Raw genomic sequence first — 20,947 nt, 5'->3', positions numbered from 1 at the left:
GCATTTGTGCAGAAATGAGTCTGTCCTCAAAGACTTTGTAATCAAATTTGTTCACTTATGTGGACTTATCTGTATAATTACTATTCAGATGCTTAAACTCATGATCCATAGCACAGAAGTACTTGAGTTTTGTGCACCAGCTGGACATAGTCAACAGTACAAATTCTTGCTAAAGGATGGTAGGGATTAGCAGAGTGATGATGCTGTGGATCACAGTGCTTAGGGAGTTACTGCATTTGGGTGGGGGCTGAATATCCATTTCCCAGTTCTGGTCAACTTCTAGCTTAATAACAGTATAAACAAATATGATTAAAGTGATTTATGTATCGTGAAACTATTTGTAGAGGGAAATCAAGTGAATTATTTTAACTGCTACATCGCAAAATGAAAATAGCAAGTCCACTAACTGCAGCTCTCAGGTTACAGCAAAGTTTTGTGGTAGGGGAGAAATGAGTGCCATAGGTGAAATTTAACATGGGGCCGCACAACTTCAGTATGAATTGTATTCTGCTTACTTCCTAGGAATTAACACTAAGCATTTAGATTATAGGGTAGAATTTCATTCTCCCTGAAATTTTGGCTGTGCTGTCTTTAAAAATATTTTGCTCAGCTCTGGAATGTACTTTCTGTGAAGTTGTGTGAGCTTCACTCTTTAAGCTTATTTCTGTAAACCGTAGATCAAGTAATTTGTCACTGCCATTAGTTATTTAGTTCAGATAAAGTCTGCAGCCTTTGAGCTTCATAAAACAGACAGATCCTTATCAGAAATCAATATCTGTAATATTTGTTAATATAAATCTCTCATTACTGACTCATCTTTCAAAATTAATTTGAATTATGGGACTGGTAATCATGGGCAAAGTAAAAACAATGAAACCACCGGAAGTTCTATCTTTAACTTCGCTGGCACATCAAAGTCAAAATGCATTGACTTGGATCATCATGTGAAACCTAACTTATAAGCAATAGTATTGAAAAAGCTTGACACATTCCCAAATTGCAGAAAAGTCTTCATTAAGATGCAGCAGCTGTTTATTTTCAGGACCGCATGGTCTAGTCAGCATGATAAGAACACGGTGGCGATGGATCAGCAAGTTTGCTTTTACTGGAAAACACAAACATCTTTCTTATTCACACTAATGGGTCAGTATTAAAGAAGAGCTGAAGTTAGAGAATAATTAGAGTAATTTTCCGTTTATTTTTCTTTCCAGCATGCTTTAGGCTAGGGAGGTCAAATAGATGCTAAAGAGAAAAACTGCATCTGGAACTATGCTGAAAATAAATATGTATCCCATGAGTAGTGCTGTGTACAATTTGCTTAGTTTTAGAAAACTAACTAAGTTTGTCTGCCAGTTGATTGCCTGTTTCATCGAGGAAATCTGCTTAGCCTGTGTGATTCTGAAAGCTCTTTTTCTTCAGTTTCGAAATCTGAGGGATATGAATTAACTGTTTCCCATTTCTTGTTTTTTTCAGCTTTCCCTTTCACATATGAGAGTCATATTACTCACTAGCTTCCTTTGGCTGGTTTGTAACTAGGAGGTTTTTCAGTGAGCAGAGACAAGCTTTTCTTTCTATGCAATGAAACTCTAACAGCCTGGAAATCTTATGGCAGTGCCTGACATAAAATAACATCTGACTCTATCATGTTCTTTCTTGCATTTCAGTGAAAAGAATTTAAAAATCTTGAATGCTTTCTAGGTAGAGACATATCCTGTTCACTCTCTGTGTCAGTGTAATTGTATTTATTCTACCTGCTTTAATTCATTTGTAGTGCAGTCATTGCTGTGGTATCTTGGCACTGCACATCCAGCTATGAAATATGCATCTTGGGTAATTATTTCTGTCCAAGAACAGTTTGCCAGTTTTCTGGTTTTGAATGTCTTTCATCTGGTATTTTAAGGAAAACAGTGTCACATAATCTTCTGTTTGCTTTGTCCAGTAGCCGGTAGGACCCCATCTGACTTACTTAGTAACATTGTATTTCTGTATGTGTATTCTGTGTCTTCTGTATATTGCTAAAGTGGAACGTGGTCAATAGTAGACTTCATGTTTGCTTTAAAATAAAAAGTGATCTAATTATTTTACTGAGTTTCTACTCTCTGTCCCTTGCATGTACACTTTTTTTGAAGCATAGTCGCTGCTGATCAGATGGAAGGGAAAACACAGTCTCTTGAGTTGCAGTGTTTTGAAACTGAACTCTGATTTCATAGCCTGTGAAGGAATAAGCTCTGTAGACCATGTGGCTTTCCTTTTATCTGTATCTGAACGTATGGGCCACAGGCAAACTCACAAGTCCACAACAAAGATAAGTAGTCTCTTATATAGGACATATCTAAATAAGATGTTCTTCCTGATTAAAGTTTGCTGTCGTGACTTTGTGTAGATTTTATGTGACACTTTTCTGACATGGCTTATGTTTTCATCAGTGAAGCGTCTGTGGCAAAGTTCAGTTAATCTTTCACAAGTTCTCACACATCTCAATTGAAGCGTACTCCAGAGTAAGGGAATCTGTTTTGAAGTTTGAAGATTCACTCCGTTTGAAGTGATTGAAGTTTTAATTTGTGTCACTGAAAAAGCATTATTGAAGAGACCCATGTGATATAGGTGTCTTTATTGAAGCAGTGGAACAATTGCACTAGCTTGGAAGGGTGACTTCATTTTCTTTTGTAGTGTTAAGACCTAAATATCAGCCACATGTAACCTGATGTACATATTCTATTATTATGATTGGGCAAAAGCATATAATCCCTCAGTTTTGGCTAAAAGAGGTACAAAAGTTGAGATTAGCATTCTTGTTAATACATGCATTTAAAGTAAGTGTTACTCCATTGATTTCAATAGTTCATCTATCTTAAAATCAGCTTATCAGGGTAAGGAATCAGTTCCAGTTTCTAAATGTATGTTGGTTGGCTTAAACTATTTGTGCAGCATTCTATAGAGCACAAAAGTCATGAGCCCTGCATTTGTGTTCCAGTTTCTGCTTCAGTGTACCTTCTAATCAGGTTGTTCTTAGGCTTAAATATATGTACTGTTTGCAAAGAGAATTAAGCTCATTGTTAAAGTTTCACTTTACCTTGAGGTGGTCTAGAAAACATAGATTTTTATGGCAAGACTTGAGAATCTCATTTGGGGACTTTGCCATGTACTAAATAACATAGTGCCACATCTCTGTGATAAAGTGATGAGAACTAGCCTCACCTTTTAGCTTTCAAACAATCCAACTTGCAAAATGTGTGGGTAAAAAAGGAAAAGAAGGACATGTTCCTTCCTGTGAATCCCTGGAGATTGTATTGCTTTGACTGACTTCTAACAACAGCTCAGTGTCTATTGGGTCTTGTTGGGAGACTGTTCCAAGAGAAATGATTGCATAGTAGTATTACTTTAAAATAAAGAGTTTGAACTGGAGAAACAAGGTGGTAGTAAGTGGATACCCTACACTTAACTTTAGCTCTTGATTTTACTGATGCTTAAGATTTTTAAAAATACTGTTTCTCTTTTCTACTGTTCATAAAGTGTCTTCACAAATATCTGGGTGTTTTTTTTTCCTTTCACAGGTTCCAACTATGGGAGTCCCCGTCCAGCTCATGCCAACATGAATGCCAATGCAGCTGCAGGGCTTGCCCCAGAGCATATCCCTACTCCAGGAGCAGCTCTGTCCTGGCAAGCTGCGATTGATGCTGCCAGACAAGCCAAACTGATGGGTAGTGCTGGCAATGCAACAATATCCACAGCTAGCTCCACACAGAGAAAACGGCAGCAGTATGGGAAACAGAAAAAACAGGGTACCACCACAGCTACACGTCCTCCCCGGGCACTGCTGTGTTTAACACTGAAAAATCCCATTCGGAGGGCATGCATCAGCATCGTCGAATGGAAATATCCTTTTTGATGTTCTCATTTGGAAAAGAGCAAATTGTTTGCATGCATTAGGCACTATTCATAAGTGTGAAGAAATCAATACATTAAGTTGAAAGGCACCACTGGGAACGTAAAGTACATGAATAGGTTTTGATGTCTTAACTGAGATCACTTATGCTGGGAAAAAAACATTCAGGACTGAAGCCTTAACTATACCCTTGTGGAAGAACCCACTCCATGTTTAAATGATAAAGGTTAGGGGTTGAATTCTGCTCTTTCAAAAACATGTGGCCCAGCCTGAAATCGATGGTACATATGCAAGATGTTTGAGGCCAGAATTGAACTGACTTTATGGGATTATATAGCAGCTGCTGGCTTTCCCTTCTTTTTTTGCAGGCACTTAAAGAGGTGCCACCAGTTAAGCAGCTCTGGTACTTTGAATTACATGCTTTTCTGTTAAACATTTGGTATTATACTTTCTACAGTATGGAGAGAAGAATGGGATAAAAAGGAGGAGAAAAAAACCCCGAATGTATGCAATAAGACCCTGAAACAGGGGTAAGGCCTGTTAATCATATTGAAATTCCACTTAAACTAATAAGGCTCATTAGTGTATGGTAAGAGATACTGGTTATCTAGAAGCAGGGAAAATGAGAGATAGTTAATCCTGGAACATGTACAAATGCAGTACAGGGCCAGATCTAGTAGTCTGAACAAGAGACAGACTGTGTCACACAGATGATAGATGGTAACCAGTGACACAGAGCTGCAGAATGTAAGGGTCAGTGCTGCTTCCCTGGAAAGTCAGAAAAGCCTTTTTAGTCACCCAAGTCTGATCAGCACAAGCTAGAATTGAAGAATTTGTTGAAATAAAATACACCTCCCTCGCCTCCCCAAAGAGAAACCAAAACTAACCCTGAACAGTAATTGTCAGTAAAACAAGCTAATGGGGTTCTTCAGTACATACAAAAGAAAAAGCACATTGTTAAGGATAGATAAGCATGTCAAGAGAAGGCAGTACAGAACTTGGCAGTAGTTAATATGATAAAAAAATGAATGATGGCATTTAAGACAACGTGATAATATCATTCCATTGGGGGTCTGGTGGGATGTTAGAAAGATGAAAACAGAATATGAGTATATTAGGTCTTGCTGACATGGACATATTTTTCAGATGAAGAACTTGTAAAAATGATCCTGTCAATTCCTAGATGTCCTTAAACTACCTGCCTCCTTATTCTTCTCTTCTTCAGATGCTAATTTTTAGTCCTCCTGATTAAGTTTTCTACTTTTTATCCCTTCTGGCATAGCTCTGATACTTTAAGCATAAGATGATGGATGATGACTAACAGGTTGAAGCTGAATATAGGTTTACTTGCAAGCACCCTAGTAACCACATGTCTTTAGAGAAAGAGCACAGGGTGGCATTTGATAAATTAATAAGATCAACAATGGGTGATGGGAATGATGTGTTGTAAAACGGGATACAGCACTGCTGAGATCAAGAGAGGATCAAACAATGCAATTAAAGCAATCCAAAGATGCTGATGCTTGTGGGTTTTGGTTTTGTTTGGTTTTAGGTGAGTTGATGGAAGCATTTTTTTTCCATCACAACTTCTCTTTAGACATCTAGTACTTATAAATGTGAAACACTCTATGACAAGTTACAATATCAAAGGATTTTGATGATTTAATTTTATTCTGTACTCTGACTTTTATTAATTGCTAAAAACTACTGAGAAAAGCTTAGCTTAATTTGCTGAACTGCTAAAGTCTAAGCATAATAGATATTAAACAAATATCAAATGGTAATTCTGTGGTGTTTCTTACCCAAACATAGTGTTGAGAGCCTGAAGGTGTAATTACATATAAGAAAAAGTGAAATTAAGTAATTACCTTATTTTGCAAAGATTTAGCTGTGTGTTTAATTTTCTGCTACGTGTGCAGTGTATTTGTAGATTTTATAACATTTTGTTTTTATAGTGTAAAGTGAGAATAGAAGTAAAATAAAATACACATAAACAGTGATAAGTTAATAGATAATAATCCTGTCAAAAACAAAAAGTCTAATGAAAAAGTGATTAAGAAAATAAAAGCCTATGGAAATTCAGGCCTTTATGCAGTAAAAACTATGTATACAGCCTGAGGTATCTGAGAAGTTCTGCTGATTTCACTTGTAATCTACCTACTGTGATCTGCTCTTCTTTCTCCATGTTATCATATATCTCCTATTATTCATAGGTTTAAGTCTGGTAGTCTGGCGAGTTTGGAACCCTTTGACTCTTTCATATGTGAAGTGTAGAACATATCTGAGCATACACAGTGGTCAGGTGCCTGGGATTTGTGTATATCTTGCAGTTCAGCCTGCTGCACATCCCAGTCTCCAGTTCTTTCCTGCTAAAACTTGCTGACCAAAAACATACATGCTGTGTTGACATTTGGCAACGCTGCAAAACCAGTCTCATGGTAGATAAATTCATGCTCAAATGCACTCTCTGGCACAGGTTATATTTGACATTCTCCCTGTCCTATCCTTCTCTTCATTCCTTTCCAGAGTACTGGTAAGTTATCTCAGTGGTAGCCTCCAGGATATTCTTGCAGGCAAGTAAATCTTGTCTCTAGTCTGAGTTTTTCGACATTTCAGAGCAACTAAGGTTAAGGAGTCCACCAGAGTAGATGAAGTACAGTGCCAGCAGCTTGATCAGTTGAAAAATGCCCTTTGATTCCTATGGATAGCCAGTGAGGCATCAAGGTTGTGCAGGATTTGTTTGTTGAACATCCCAAATGTTTGTTTGGTTTTTTTTTTTTTTTCATAACAAAGTTGATGCCAAGCTGAAATGCCCCTAAATTGGTGATAGTTTCTTTGTCATAAGGAACTCTTAGCTTCCTGGTGCCCTTCATATACTGTGTAGGCACATGTATTTTCCCTAGGATGCCAAATGGAATGCAAACAGAAGAAAAGTAATACTCCTTCAAATAATTTTTAAGCAAAACACATATACACGGCCTTGTGCAGTACAAGCACATTTTGGACAAAGCTTTTTCTTTTTTTTTTCCTTAACAATCCTTACCATCATTTAAGCATCTTCGGACTGAATGTATACATGTATTTCTTTGGCCCTTGCATTTAACTTGAGAAAGGGGAGGAAATAAATATAATGAGAACAAAAACAAAACAAAAAACTTTTGTTAAAATTATGTCAGGTTTTGTAAACGCAGAAGGAAAAGACCAAGAGAAACTAATTATAAGAATAAAGATGACAGTCCTTCTAGAACAGGCTTCTGTAATTAAAAATAGTTCAGCCACATTTGAAGAGAAATAGAGAAAATGCAATCTAACTAAATAAAAGAAGAAAAAACTTTAAAGAAATCTGTGTTTACTCTGGCACGCGACTGGCCTACACTGCTTTTGACATATTAGGAAGATTCTTGGCTGGGAACTCCTAAAAGCACTTAAAAAGTCGTATGTTTCTTTTCAGAATATAAGGGGGTTGGAATGTTTTCTTTAAACAGAATTCTTATAAAATATTTATTTATTTATTTGTGTGTGTACATTTTGGAACAATTTCCTTAACTCCCTTCCTCAGACCATTTGAAATAATTATTTTACTGACTATTTTTGCCAATTGTGTGGCCTTAGCTATCTATATCCCCTTTCCAGAAGATGATTCCAATGCCACCAATTCCAATCTGGTAAGTCCTTGATGGTATATAGTCTTACTATTTTGAAAGTCCTTTTTAAAAGTAACCAGAGAGACTGTTTAAGCTAGGGAACATATACATATCCACCAAAGATGAGAACATAATAAACTAAAAATTGTTTTTGGGTGCTATGTGTCCTTTATTCATGTTGGCAGCTGTTTCAGTTTTACTGGCTTTAGAAAAGTATGTTCCAAAAATTGCACGGGTATTATATGTGATATTTTGGTTAACAAATTTCTTCATGCTGCAAAAGTGCTTGGTAAGTTTTAAACTGCAGGTATTTGCAGAAGAAACCTTCTGTTCATGGGTTATATGGCAATTTTTGTCTTACAAAGCGCCATTGTGAAATTGATACTGTCCTGTCAGGTGATACATGAGAGCACAGCTTGATGACTAATTTCTAGGAACTACCTTAATGATTACTTTTCAGACACATGTGTTTGGTTGAACGTTTGTGGGTTTTTGTTGTTGGTGGTGTTTTTTTGTTTTTATTTTCCTTCTTTCTTGTTGGTAGAATATAGCTTTGCCATTGTCACCACTGATGCTAATGTTGGTACTTTGGGATAGAGCTATCCATGTAAAAAGATGAAAGTTTTTACTTTTGGCTTAGCGTGGTCATAGTAAAGAATTCTGCTCAGTAAGGGCACAACACAACAGCTCCGGAATGCAATTCACTGTAGTAGCAGAAATTGTTCCTCTCAAATAATGAACGAATCTCCTGCTTGTCTGCTTGGATAAGGATGAAAACTTGCTCCCAGAGTTTAAGAGTTGGGATGCTATTTCTTGAATAAAATTTACTGATGTAAGAAATTTTAGAGCAACAGAGGAAGACAAAAGCCATACTTCCAAAGTAGGGATAATTGGGATGGCTGACAGATGTAATTAAAATGATTCATGCTGTTCTTGGAAGTCAGTCATTTTATTAAATATCTCTTGAAGTCATATAAAACAAATTTTGAACTTCAGGACTTTGCTGGAAAAATACTTTTGTGGGTTTTTATTAAAAAAAAACAAATAACAAAAATTGTTGCTTTTCCACTGTAACTCCTCCAAGAAGTATAAAAATAGAAGCCAGAGGAGATAAGGGATTGTTAACTTTTAACTATTCTCTATATTTACAGAACATGTGAGCTGGTCTAATTTCTCTTCTGCTGCTATCTCTTTGTTAGTTTATGTTTAACACTGATGAACTGTGGTATGTTTAAAACACGTCAAGATGGCACCTTTCAAAAATTATTATCTTTTATTTTAAAAAGCAGATTCAATTGATCCTCTGGCTATAAAAGACAGTATGTTGTTTATTGCATATTCTGACTTTTAAGGTTGAAAGAGGAAAATGAAGCAGAGTTGAGGGTTAGAGGACCCTTAATTTGTCTTGAGTTTAATTTGGTATAGGTATTTGCCTTATTTTAGTGATTAGGCTGCTGGCTAATAGTAGGTTGGGAGTATATTCACAGTTGAATGAGGTATGTTGAAACTGTTCTACTATCAGAAAATATATACACCTTGTGAGCTGAGTTGCTGTTCTGTATCTGTTTTCCAAGACATCTTTTACATTGTTGGTCAATCTACCAAAACACTCATGTTATTTGTGAGTAGGATTTAAAAAAAAAAAAAGCCAAGAAAGAATTATTATCTTAGGAAAGTTGAGTAATGTTATAGACTTGAGACTGAGGAGGCATTGCTAATTTATCTAAATACCTGTTTCACAGAAATAAGGGGAGAAGAAAGTAAAGTGGGGAATCTGCTTGACTACAGTTTGGGTCTTAATGGAAAAAAATTTAAAATGGAAAATGGGATACTTAGTATCCCAGGAGAGTCTTGCACTAGAGGAATTAAGACTCTATTCTAGACTATAGATCAAACCCTGGAGCTCTGAATGTTCAGTAGCTTTTGGGCCTGTGATGGTTGTGGTTGTGGTTGTTGGGGTTTGTGTGTTTTGGGTTTGGTGTGGGTTTTTTATTTTGTTTGTTTTGTTTTCTCAGGGTGATATACATATGTCTTGGCCTGTATATACTACTGTTGAGAAACAAACTTTTTTAGTATATGTCATATGTTGCATTACAAAGCTTTTCACAGAATTGTGAAGAGTTATATGTTGTGATCAGTGAGTAAAGTGCTGAGCAATAGGGAGGGGAAGTGGAGGCAAGTGGGTGAGGTAAGGGTGAAAAAATGTGTTAGTTTTGTTTTGGAACAGGATGAAAGAATAGATGAAACTGAGTTTAATGAAAGTTATTCCAGATGGCAGGAACTGCAGAAGAGTGAGACCCTACTCTCAAAAAGTCAAAATGTGCATGGAAGCGACTATAAAGAAACTGGGGTTTAATAATATGCTCCTGTAAAAGCTCATGCACTTGATTTTTTTTAACATTTATTTTTCTACCAGTGAGCATGTATTTTGCAATCAGATTTATTTTGTAGCCATGAAGTCTAGAGCTCCAAAGGCTATAATCTGAAACAGTAAAGGAGTGTATGCAATGTGTGCATATAGGTTAATAGCGTGCACAGATATGTGAACTCTGCAGAAGTGTAAGTCTGACCGAATATATACAGAATCTACCTAGCTGTCCAGAAGAAGTTGCTTTTTTTTTTTAGGGGTAAAGCTACCACAATCTGTGGTTTCCTGAGCCATCCCTAACTTCCTGAGACATGAAGAAACTATCTACAGAAAATGTATGATGGATAGTAACTGTTTTATAAGTTCTCAAAGTGACAGAACAACAGTTTTCCAATAAGCTGTCACTTCAATATTCCCTTAGGGTTTGAGTATTCCTTCTCTAATGTTTCATCATAAGTTTTCAAACAATGTTTTCTTTGGGGGCTGAGGTAAAATTTCAACCAGTTGTTTTTAAGCTAATGGAGTAGAGGGTGGTGACGGAAGAGAAAGGAATTCTGAATGGTGTGAATGGCTTCTATCCTTCTCTCTGTAAAAGTACATAAATGATAGCTAAATAATGTTTTGATAAATAATTGCTCTGTGTGAATTTCACAGATGTGATCAGACATTGGTTGAACAGGGCACACATTGCTGTATGCCTTCCACAGAAGTCTTGAAGAGGCAAGTCTCATGTGCTTGTACAAAACCAGTAACCTGAAGTCCTATCTCCATTGAATAAGCCTTGTCTTTAGGTGCAAGACCTATTTGATATGATGCCACAGTAATTTATGTGAACATTGGAACTAAATACAGAAGAGTCCAGTAAATAATTCCTTCCCTTTTGTGTGAGTTGTGATTTGCTGTTATATATTACAAGTTTAGCCGAGTACCACATGGGTATTCTGACTGGTTCTCTGCAATCTGGCTTCCTATAATAATAATAATAATAATAATAATAATAATAATAATAGTAATAATAATAATAATAATAATAATTCCTGTAAACCCTCAAGCCATATTTATCAAGAGCAGGAATGGTAACTTGGATTGTGAAGCACTTTCATTTTTCAAATGTGCATTTATACTAAACCCCAGATTTCATATTTTTATGCTCACTGCATTGTCTTTGTCACTGGCTTTAAGAAAAATGCCAGAACAAGATAATATCATAACAAATGCTTGAAAATGGCTTTAGCAGTTTTTATGTTTTACTTCTGCAGTGTGTTCCCTGGAAAACTATGGAACTCACACAGATGGAGTTGCATTGGGTGCAAATTTTTTTTTTTATTAATGAACTCAGTTGAGACTTTGCTTAAATGTACAAGTAAAGAAAGCTTATGGATAACCTGGTGCAAAGAACAGTTATGTATTCTCTTGATGCAGTCAGGAAAATTGGAGCTAGTCTGAGAGGAATGAAAGTTAGCCTGCATGAGAGGCCGTAACTGATATGGAGGCTTTCTGCTTATTATCCCTGTAATTATGCATTAGAGCAGAGATAACGTATATTTAGGAATAAAACTATAGACTGCATAAGATAGGAAGCTGACAGGAAAATGCTTCTGTCACTTTACTGGCAGTTGCAAATGGCACAAGCCTGGTCAATATCACAGCATGGTGATAACATAATGAGGTTAAGACCAAGGTTTACAACACATTCTGTGGAAGGCGACTCAGTTGTTTATGCTTTGGATAAATAACAGGAGAAGATTCTTTGTTTTGATATCTCTGCTTTCCCTCCCTTGTCCTTATTACAGGAAGGAAATCCTGTTGTATACTAGTTAAATTTAAAAAAAGATCTCTTGTGTTTATATGTGAGCTTATAATGGGATGTCACCTTCAGACTAATTTGTTAAACCTGTTAAATAGGACCCTGTGAAAGGGAAGATGGGATTTCTGCTTGCTTGTCAGTGCTTGTGCCAGCCAGTGTCTGTGGGAATGTCTGCCTATGGAAAGGGGGCTTGCCTTTTACAAAGGCCGGTCTGCTTTATTAACTGGTGATTATGGTAGTATCTAGTTGAGCAGGTGATTCCTGCACAGAAAAGAAGAAAGTGTTTTAAATTTTTTTCCATTTGCAGCAGACTGACACAATAGGCATGGATGTGGTTGCACATATATTACATTTCCAGATACTAGGATGACATACCAGCTTTTTTTTTGTATCGGAGTATTCTGGAGTCAGCACATTGAACAGTCTCTCAGTTCTTGTTGTGCAGTCAGAAAGTGTTAGAGAACAAAGTGAGGGCAAGGGGGTCAGGAAAGAAAGGATGGCTTTTCTAGATAAGGATAAGGAAAAGGAAGAATACTATACAAAAACTTTTGTTTCCCTTGTGCCATTGCTATCATCCTCCTGTGTGCCAGTTCCCAACTAGTAAGCAAATACAGCAATAAGATATGCTAACATTAAGGGTGAGGTATAGGGTGGGATAGAGTGGAAACCAAATTAATAAGCTCTGATAGGTTTATTAGCTAGGGCTTCATAACAGCACTGCTACAGCTGGGTGAAGTTATAGAATTTGAAAAGTGAGGAGTAAGCTACAGAAGCTGGAAGAAGGGAGCTGAGGAGGCTGGAAAGAGACTGAAATCAGGATGAGGAGGAGAAGAAAGGAGATTGTTCCAAAAAAGCCTTGATGGCTTCCTCCAGAAAGATTGCAAATTATTGACCTGTGTGATGCTAAGGAAGTTGAATATGATGGAATTTAGGCTCAACATTTCCCAAAGTCCTCAGAAGCCCTGCCTCTGGCAGAGAGTGCCTGATACTCAGCATCTCTAGCAGTAGCGAAGCACAGGGTGGAAGAATAAGCACTGGGTTTAAAAGGAAAACATTCAGGCTTGTCTGCTGGTTCTGGTGTTGGCAAACTGTGTGGCCTTGGGTAAATTGCTTTCTCAATTTTTCCATCTGTAAAATGGGCTGGTTACTGCTTTCACGGTGAAGGTGATTAGTCAATGCTTTACATCACACAGACTGCTTACAAGGAATGCTGTAGAAAAGACTGTCAAGAAAAGAATAAAATCTGTAGTAATCAGTTCCAAGCCAGTGGTCAGTAACTGATCAAGAAGGGTAAAAATAGGACTCATGCCTTATTTCTTTGCACTGGTAGGGGCAGCATTTAATTTCCACAGAGAAGTGCGTAGGACTGCATCATCACAATTTGCTCATGTGTGTTGAATTAATTTGAGGGGAACTCTTAACTTTTGATGCTTAGATTTGCAGCCTTTCTTTTAACATAGTGGTGTCATTTCCTAGGCTTTGTGAAGACAAAACTGGTAAAGTGGAGATTAACACCTATATGTGTTACTAGCAGGACCAAAACTGTTGAGCTCCCTGGGCAGGCTTCTGCCACTTGAGTGATCTCAGTAATCAGCAGTGGTAAGAGGTGGCTCTGTGTGTGGACCAGGTGAAGATAGGATTGTAAAACTTTGGCAGAGGGATTCAGAGGTATTTGCCCACAAAGGAATGCCGTGTTCTATTCCAAACTCTGGAAAGGAATATAGTTGAGGGGCTCCTCTGGAAAAAGGGCTTTTTCTGTCTCTTTCTTCCAATAATGCCTACTTCTGAACCTGCCCCCGTCTCAGCCATAGCTGTCTGAGCTATAACTCTTCCTCAGTTCTGCCATTTCTGTTTCGGTTTTGGGTTTTTTTTGGTTTGTTTTTTTTTGTTTTTTTTTTTTTTTTTACTGGACTTAGGGTTTTTACTCAGGTTTCTTACCTTTCTGCCATTTCATTAGCAGTTTTCGGCCCTGCACGGGGCTTGCTGTAGAGTCCCAGTCAAATCCCAGCCTTCTGCTTCTCTTTCTACCAGTGGTACCTGTGTTCTCACCCAGTCTGTGCTTGCTGTTTACCATCTCTTGATTTGCTCTAAGATCTCTTATGTCTGCATGTCCCCATTTTTTGTTGCTTTTTTAATTCATGATCTTTGCTAAGTAATTTTTCTCCTTCCAGTCCAGCTTCCATCAGATCTGTGCCTTTTTCTCACCCTTTTTCCTCCTAATTGCAGTCTCCCTTCCACAGTTGTTTCATATGTTATTCACATTTTCTCATTTGATCTCTGTGCTATCCTCACTCAGCTTCAGCTCCCTGACCAATTTTCTTGTTAATTCTAGTCCTAAATTCCTTTCTGCTCCTAAACCTGGTGTCTGTAATCAAACAATCCCAGTGCTCCTTCCAGCTGCTGCTTTAACTCTATTCTCAACACACTGGTCTTCCAGTCTGAGCCTGTCCCTGGTTTGGCCTTAGCCCTTTTGCTTTAGAAATCAGTTGTGTTTTTCCCAATGATATCTGGACATCAGCAGTAGAAATACTGAGAGAACAGCATCAATTCAAAGTTCAGTTACTTTATTGCAGCCTGATTCGGACCAGTTGAGAACAGTTATTTCATGGGTCCCTGAAAGCCTTTGTAGCTCTTGCTCAGCTCTGTGGATGTGACACACATTCTGGTCTGCAGAAGCTGTAAAATACCTGATTAGTATTTGCAGTGACAGTTTGGGCCTTAGCAAGTCTCTATGGAGCCTGTACAACGGAGGTTTTTAAAAGCTGATCTGGCCAAACTTAAGTGGGTAGACAAGACAAAAAATGCATCCCTGACACAAAGGCCATTAATCTGACAGTTCATATGACCTTGTTGCAAACAATATGATCATTTAAGAAAATAGTTGCTGAGATTATTTAAAAAAAAAAACAAAACTGGGATAAATCAATGCATATTGTTATACTGTTTTGTCTGAAAAAGTGCACAAATATTCAGCCTGAGATAGAAACCACCCTCAAAGCCTGTAGTATTAACTGGTAATATCACAATTAAAAGCAACTGAAAACAGTATCTTAATAATGAAAAATGTTGCATAGCTTTAACAGAATGCTGGACATTCACCTCCATTAATATCTTCCATATTAAAATGTAACATGGTGCTTCACCGAATCAGTGAGATATTGAAAACTGGTGTAACAGGTTTTCAGAATTAAACAATATAATTATATATAATGCTGTAATGATATCAAGTATTTACATTATGCAGTGTATAGTGCAGTAAAGAACAGGACTAAGAGATACAGACCAAAGGGAAAAAGTAGATTTCAGATAGACACATATTTCACATGCAAATCCTTTGAGGCAAAATTCAGCTCATTCAAGAAGAGCTGTCCTGGTTTGGAGGAGCTGCAGAGGAAGGACCTTTGTACAAACAGCTACAAGATTGGTAAAAGAAATGGATACTCCTATTCACTTACAGTAAGACTGTAAATATAATTTGTGTAAGTAGGACTGTAAGTTTACACAAACTAGTCCAAGTCCATGGAAATAGTAACTTGAAATTTACGTGTTGTATGTTTCTGTGTAAGTGATTTTGAAATTTTAACTATAAATTTTGGTTCTGATTGATGACAGATTTATTGGTTTACTCCAAACATTAAGCCATTTATCCCATTTCTTTGGACAGCTCTTTTTCCCGTTTTCCCTTTTTTTATGTGTAAGCTTTCTAAATTTCTCACTTATCAATAGTTTTAGACTTTTTTTTCAGGTGATAATCATTCTTGTTTACCAAACCTCAAGTTTATTGTAGTTTGCTTATCCCCTTCCCCCATTCCAGAAAGATAGGAAAAAGGTGGAAGAAGGCCAAGTAAGAGATGTTAAGTACTGTTGTTTTCACAGCCTAATTCCTGCCCCTTCAAAAGTAACACAGCCTTTTAAAAGGAATGGAAATTTCAAAAGTGGCAGTTATTTTTTGTCTTTTTGGTACAAGTATCTTTACACCTCTGTAAATGTGTAGGATGTTAGACTTCTGTTCATCAGTTCATCAGAATCCTTTCAATGATAGGAAATAAGCACTTCTATCTAGAAAATCAATAGATGGTTTTACACAGGATCTTTAGATTCCTTTATGTATAGTTTGTATTATACCACATTCTTAGGTTTTTAGTCTGGCAAACTTCCCATTTACTTCACTGGAGTTTACTGTCACCCAAATCCATCCACTAATTTAGTGCATGCTATTGACAGACAATTGTTGGAACATTGGGCTTGCTGACATCTATAAAATCATTGATTCTAAAAGCAATACTCCTTATACTTGTGCAAACTAGAAAAAAAAGCCCAACAGTTTTTCATAATTTCCTTAGAAATAAAAGTATGGATGTGCTGCTTGTCAAGGGGCAGAATTGCTGGAAGGGAATATGTTTTGTATGTTCATCAAAGTTTTGATTGGCTATTCCTCTTGAGGACAATTATTATTTTTTCCCATGTTTTCAAACTCCTGAAATATGAGGGTTCACATGTCATAGCAGCTCTTCGGTCCTCCTGGCTGAATACCTGTTCAAAGCAAACTAAGACCATCCTTGAATTTCACTTTTGAGAAATGCTGGATAATTTATAAACGAGTATGAAATATCATGGAACAAAGTCTCTTCTTCTTGTACAATAACCATGAAGAGCCTATATTTATCGATGATATTTCTCTATTAATAATACGATGTTGAATGTTCACCAGTTAGGGGAAGCCTTCAGTAAGTAGCAGGAAATGTTCATTAACATCTCTTTAATATGTTGCATTTCTAGCAGATGCTGGGAAGTTGGCACAGCAGGTTATCTCCTTAAGACATCCTTAGCAAGTTCTGTTTCACCTAAGCCTAGGCAAGGGAGCTGGATCATCTTTGAACTGCAGTGTTTTTCTAACCTCTTGCTATAACCTTGACCTGAAATGGTCTGTAGGACACTAAGGAATGCATATTTTGCTCAGTTGTGACACTTTAGTGATGTATTTCTGTACAGTTTTATACATGCATGATGTGAATTGATGTCTTGATGCTCCTATCCATGAAGACCTTAGGCTCTAATGCAGCACACCTGCACACCAGAGGAGCATACCTGCTCTTTGACTACTGTTACCCTCCTGTGGTTGCTGGTAGTACGGTTTCTTTACAGTCTCTCTAAAGGTGGTGTCAGCACCTTTAGCCCCGTGCACTAAATGTGACAATGGCAGAAGCAGGATGCTCAACTCCAATGGTATAAGCTTTCCAGAAGTGACATGTATGTGGTTAACCAGATAGCTGTGTTAGCAAGTGTGCAACTGTTTTTGAGGCTGTCCTGATAAACCTGTACTGATGGAGAGTTTGGGGTTTTGGATTTCTTCCTCTTCTGCTGGCTTGATATTGTCTGTTGCTTGTAAAATTTATATTTAAGTAGCTTATATTAGAAACTGAAGCAATCATCTTTTGCATATGATTATCTTCATCTGGTATGTTGAAATGTTTTTCTATTTAGCAACAAATGTGCTTAATGTTTTACTATTACTCTTTGATCTGAAGCATGGTGAATGCTTTTTATGTGAACATTTTAAATTGTTTTAATTCTATTATATACCCTCAAATACAAAACTTCACAGAATAGCACAACGCGCATGTTATTTTATTATTTTTATTTTTATCCACTGAAAAACTACTTACAGTGCTGTTATCCTTGTGTGGCCTTATTGTTTGTTAGAGTCACTTTAAAGCAAGAATCGCTGTTTAAATGAGATTATGCAGCCAAATGTGGTCACAAAATATTTTTAAAGATCTAGTTGCATAATTGTTTCACAATCTAAACTTGTATTTAAAAACAAACAAACAGAAAGCTTCTCCTCATTATGGTCACCAAGATAATGTCTGAATCTGAACAAAAGGCCCATCAATGCCCTTCAGGAGTAGTTGGCTGAGATGAAAGACTGCTAGATGAAGTAACACTGAGGAGAATGAACAGCTCCTGTTCACCACCTCTAACTGCTAAATGCTAAATTAAATGCTAAATCATAACAATGACAAACTAAGATCTCAAACGCACATAGAATTTGTACCACTGTAGTGACAGATATTGGGGCATTTAACTGTTAAGGATTGTTTTTATAGAGAACAAGGAAATCTGCTGCCTCTGCTCTTTAAAGCCACTGCTGTGCTTGCAAAAAAGGGAAGGAAGCAGAGGATTTCCAGCTTCCGACTTCTATTAAATGCCTCAGGTGTCTTCTGAGTCCAAGAAGCTAACTAAGCATTTGCTTCTGCAAATACTGAATAATCATGTACATCTATAATAATGGAGTGGTACTATATTTTTATCTCGAGTTTTCGATAAAATCCAGTTCTATATTTCAAAGCAGGACGAATAATAAGTAAAAGCTGGCATCTGCATTTAGATATATATGCTGGATGTGCAGCTGTGGCGTACACCTGATGTTGCACTAAGTTCTACCAGCAAGAAACTGATAAATCTCCTTTAAACTAAACACCTTGTATCCTGATTTTTATAAATCATTAGCCATGATTTATTCTTCCCTTCTCCTTCTTCCTTTATTCAATCTTATTCAGCCTGAGCCAAGTTTTAGCTTGTTAAAATTTCAGAAAGTCACAGACTTTTTTATAGCTCTTATCTTACTTAACATTTCACTGTATCCTACTTCTCATTTGACAATTATGTAATTTTTATCCATCTCAGGGGTGCGATGCTTTCATTTTGACGTAAATAAATTCCTGTTTATAGCAGTTCAAACTCCAGCATAACCTTTTACTTACTCAAATGTTTAACACATTTTAAAACACACTTAAAAATTACATTCCAGTTTCAGCCTCTTTTTTTCTTTTATATTGGATATAATTATTGATGTCCAAATCTATTTTGTCTCCACTTTTCATTGTCCCTATGACAAAGCCAGTACTGCTGCTACTCTGTGTTCCTTTTGAAGCATCAGGCTGTTGCATGCAAGTATTTCACAGTTCATAGAGGAAAAAGGAAGAAGCAGATGAAGCGAAGTTGTATGTTTTAGCCTTTCAGAGGCTATGAAATGTGAGAATTTGAGTCTTTTGGGTGATCTTTCTGTACTGAAATCTTACGGAGTGAAAGAAAGAGGAGAAAAAAAAATGCTGAAATATATTTGTAACTCTGAGGTCTAATTCTGCTAAGTTCTGAGCCATGTGTATAGCAGTCACCTTACAGAGGATATGGCTGTATGAGGGACAGAGCTTTTTAAAGGTGTAAAAAGCGGGAGCTAATCTAGGGAAAATGCAATGCAGTATTTGAAAGTAAGTGCTGATAGAACTATGGAAATATTTCTGATAAATATCTTCTGATAGAACTATGGAAATATTTCTGATAAATATCTTCCGAAACAAATTCAGTCCTGGCTGATAGTTCCTTTTGGAAATGTTTACCTTTGCTTTCATACTTCAATACTGTATTGAAAAAGGACACCACAGAGATAGTGATCCCCCTTTCAGAGGAAGAGAGATCACAGCTTGTATTTAAGCTGCTGCTCACATGCTTCTCTACTCTATTGATCTTGGTTACTCAAGTCATTTTCCGTGGTAGGCAGGTAACATTGTTGGGCTCTGGTATGAATCTAAAGGAGTGCATTTAAAACAGTGGGTTTTGTGGTTCATTCCCCCCATCTCCACCATCCAGACCTGAACTAATATGGCTCCCAGTCTGTGTGCCTGCTGCTGCTCTTCAATAAAATATAAAGAAATATTTCATTGGATAATAACTTATAACTTATATTTTTCCTTTTCTTAAAAGAATAATAATTTCCGAGGAAGGATTTTTGAATTGCTGGTTCTTCTTTATGTCTTGACTTTTTAGAAAAGCCTCTGTTGAAGTAATACATTGAAGCAGAACTTACGAAGAGTATGGTTCCACCTTTGCTAGGACCCACTTCTGAGATCTTCTTGGGGCCAGGGTTATGGGTATTTCTGGGTGTTGATTATAGCAGTTGACACCACTGAGAGGCTGTGTAATTGCCAGAGGTAGGTCTTGTCCCTGTCTAACAAACATAACACTCCTACTGACACAGGTGTTCAGGGTAACAGGGACCAGTCTCTAGGCTTCTCCCCTGCTTCTGGTCGCAGACGCAACAGCTGCATGTGTAAGAGGAGTGCCTCTTCCTCTTCCTTGCATCTTCCCTCCCGTCTCCCTGGGATGGATAGCAGGTCCATTTGACAGTCTGTGCAGGAGAGGAGGCTGTTCTGCTTTTGAAATAGTGGCATAGCAGGTAAGGCCTTTCCCTGTTTTCCCATGGATGTTTTAAGCTTTGATCAGGAGACTGTTGAAAATTGTCTCCAATCGATGCATCTACATATACAGACAGAGGGCTGAACACAGCTAAATACAGTGATAACCATGTTGCTCTGTGTGCCTCTGGCTATAGAAACTGATGTGCCTTTACTGTTCCAGGCCAGAAGCCAAACTGGGCTCAGCAGAGCCTTTGACCTTTTGAAAGCATGAAAATCCATAGGGAGCTGAAAATTATTCCTTTTTGATGAAATGCTTAAAATAAAGTGGCCTATGACCTCATGAAAGTATATCTGACCATGTGGGACTAGGAAGAGACCAAATAAACTAGACCATAGGAGGACCCAGAGGTGATCACAAACTGAAATTTGGAGGCAAACTCCATAGACCAGACCATACTGTCAAGTGGGAGGTGGTGATTTCAAGCATCTAGTCTTGCTTACCACTAGTCATATCAATAGCATATTTGTAAGGACAAACTCAATTCTAATTGAAAGCCGCTTAAGAATAATGTAACCCAAAGAAAGGTAGAGGGTTTTTTTAATTCCTCCTGACATTCTTCTACTAGTATAGAAATTTCTACCAAGAATTAAAATGTCTTTCCTAACTTCATGTAAATTTTGACAGATTATGCTTGAGTCATGACTTAATTGTCCTTATTATAAGGACCATAACTTTTTCTGTTTTCACTATTTCTTGATGATAATTTATGTTGGTTTTTTTTTTTTCCCCTGAAAATACTCATCAGCATTGTCTTTGGAGGATGGACATCAGAGGTAGATAATGTCAATAATGCTCTAGCACAGCTTAGAAAGTTAATAATGTTTTTCTGGTTCCGTTTTTCTCCTTGGGCATCCTAGATTCTTATTACTATCTTATCTAAAAGCTTTGCCCCGATGCTTGTGTTCAGCTGACCTTGGATGTGATCTGGGAGCCACCCTGTTACTCTTCAATATGTAACGGCAGTTTGATAAGTTTGTTCTACA

At 37.2% G+C, this 20,947-nt stretch overlaps 1 protein-coding gene across 14 annotated transcripts in view; it reads left to right on the top strand.

Moving 5' to 3' along the window:
• Nucleotides 1-20,947, top strand: part of CACNA1C (calcium voltage-gated channel subunit alpha1 C) — a 444,106-nt gene that overhangs the window by 20,036 nt on the left and 403,123 nt on the right. For 13 of the 14 annotated variants that reach the window (XM_026841183.1, XM_026841181.1, XM_026841182.1 and 10 more), the window contains exons 2-3: nt 3,553-3,876; nt 7,446-7,551. In XM_026841183.1, coding sequence (XP_026696984.1) covers nt 3,593-3,876; nt 7,446-7,551 — 390 coding nt within the window. In that variant the 5' untranslated portion in view covers nt 3,553-3,592. The remainder of the gene's footprint in view (nt 1-3,552; nt 3,877-7,445; nt 7,552-20,947) is intronic. The other variant, XM_026841170.1, reaches the window with a different exon arrangement.

Source organism: Athene cunicularia (genome assembly GCF_003259725.1).
Source record: "Athene cunicularia isolate RWA chromosome 1 unlocalized genomic scaffold, athCun1 chr1_part2, whole genome shotgun sequence".
Classification (NCBI taxonomy): domain Eukaryota; kingdom Metazoa; phylum Chordata; class Aves; order Strigiformes; family Strigidae; genus Athene; species Athene cunicularia.
This window is presented reverse-complemented; position numbering and strand designations above follow the sequence as displayed.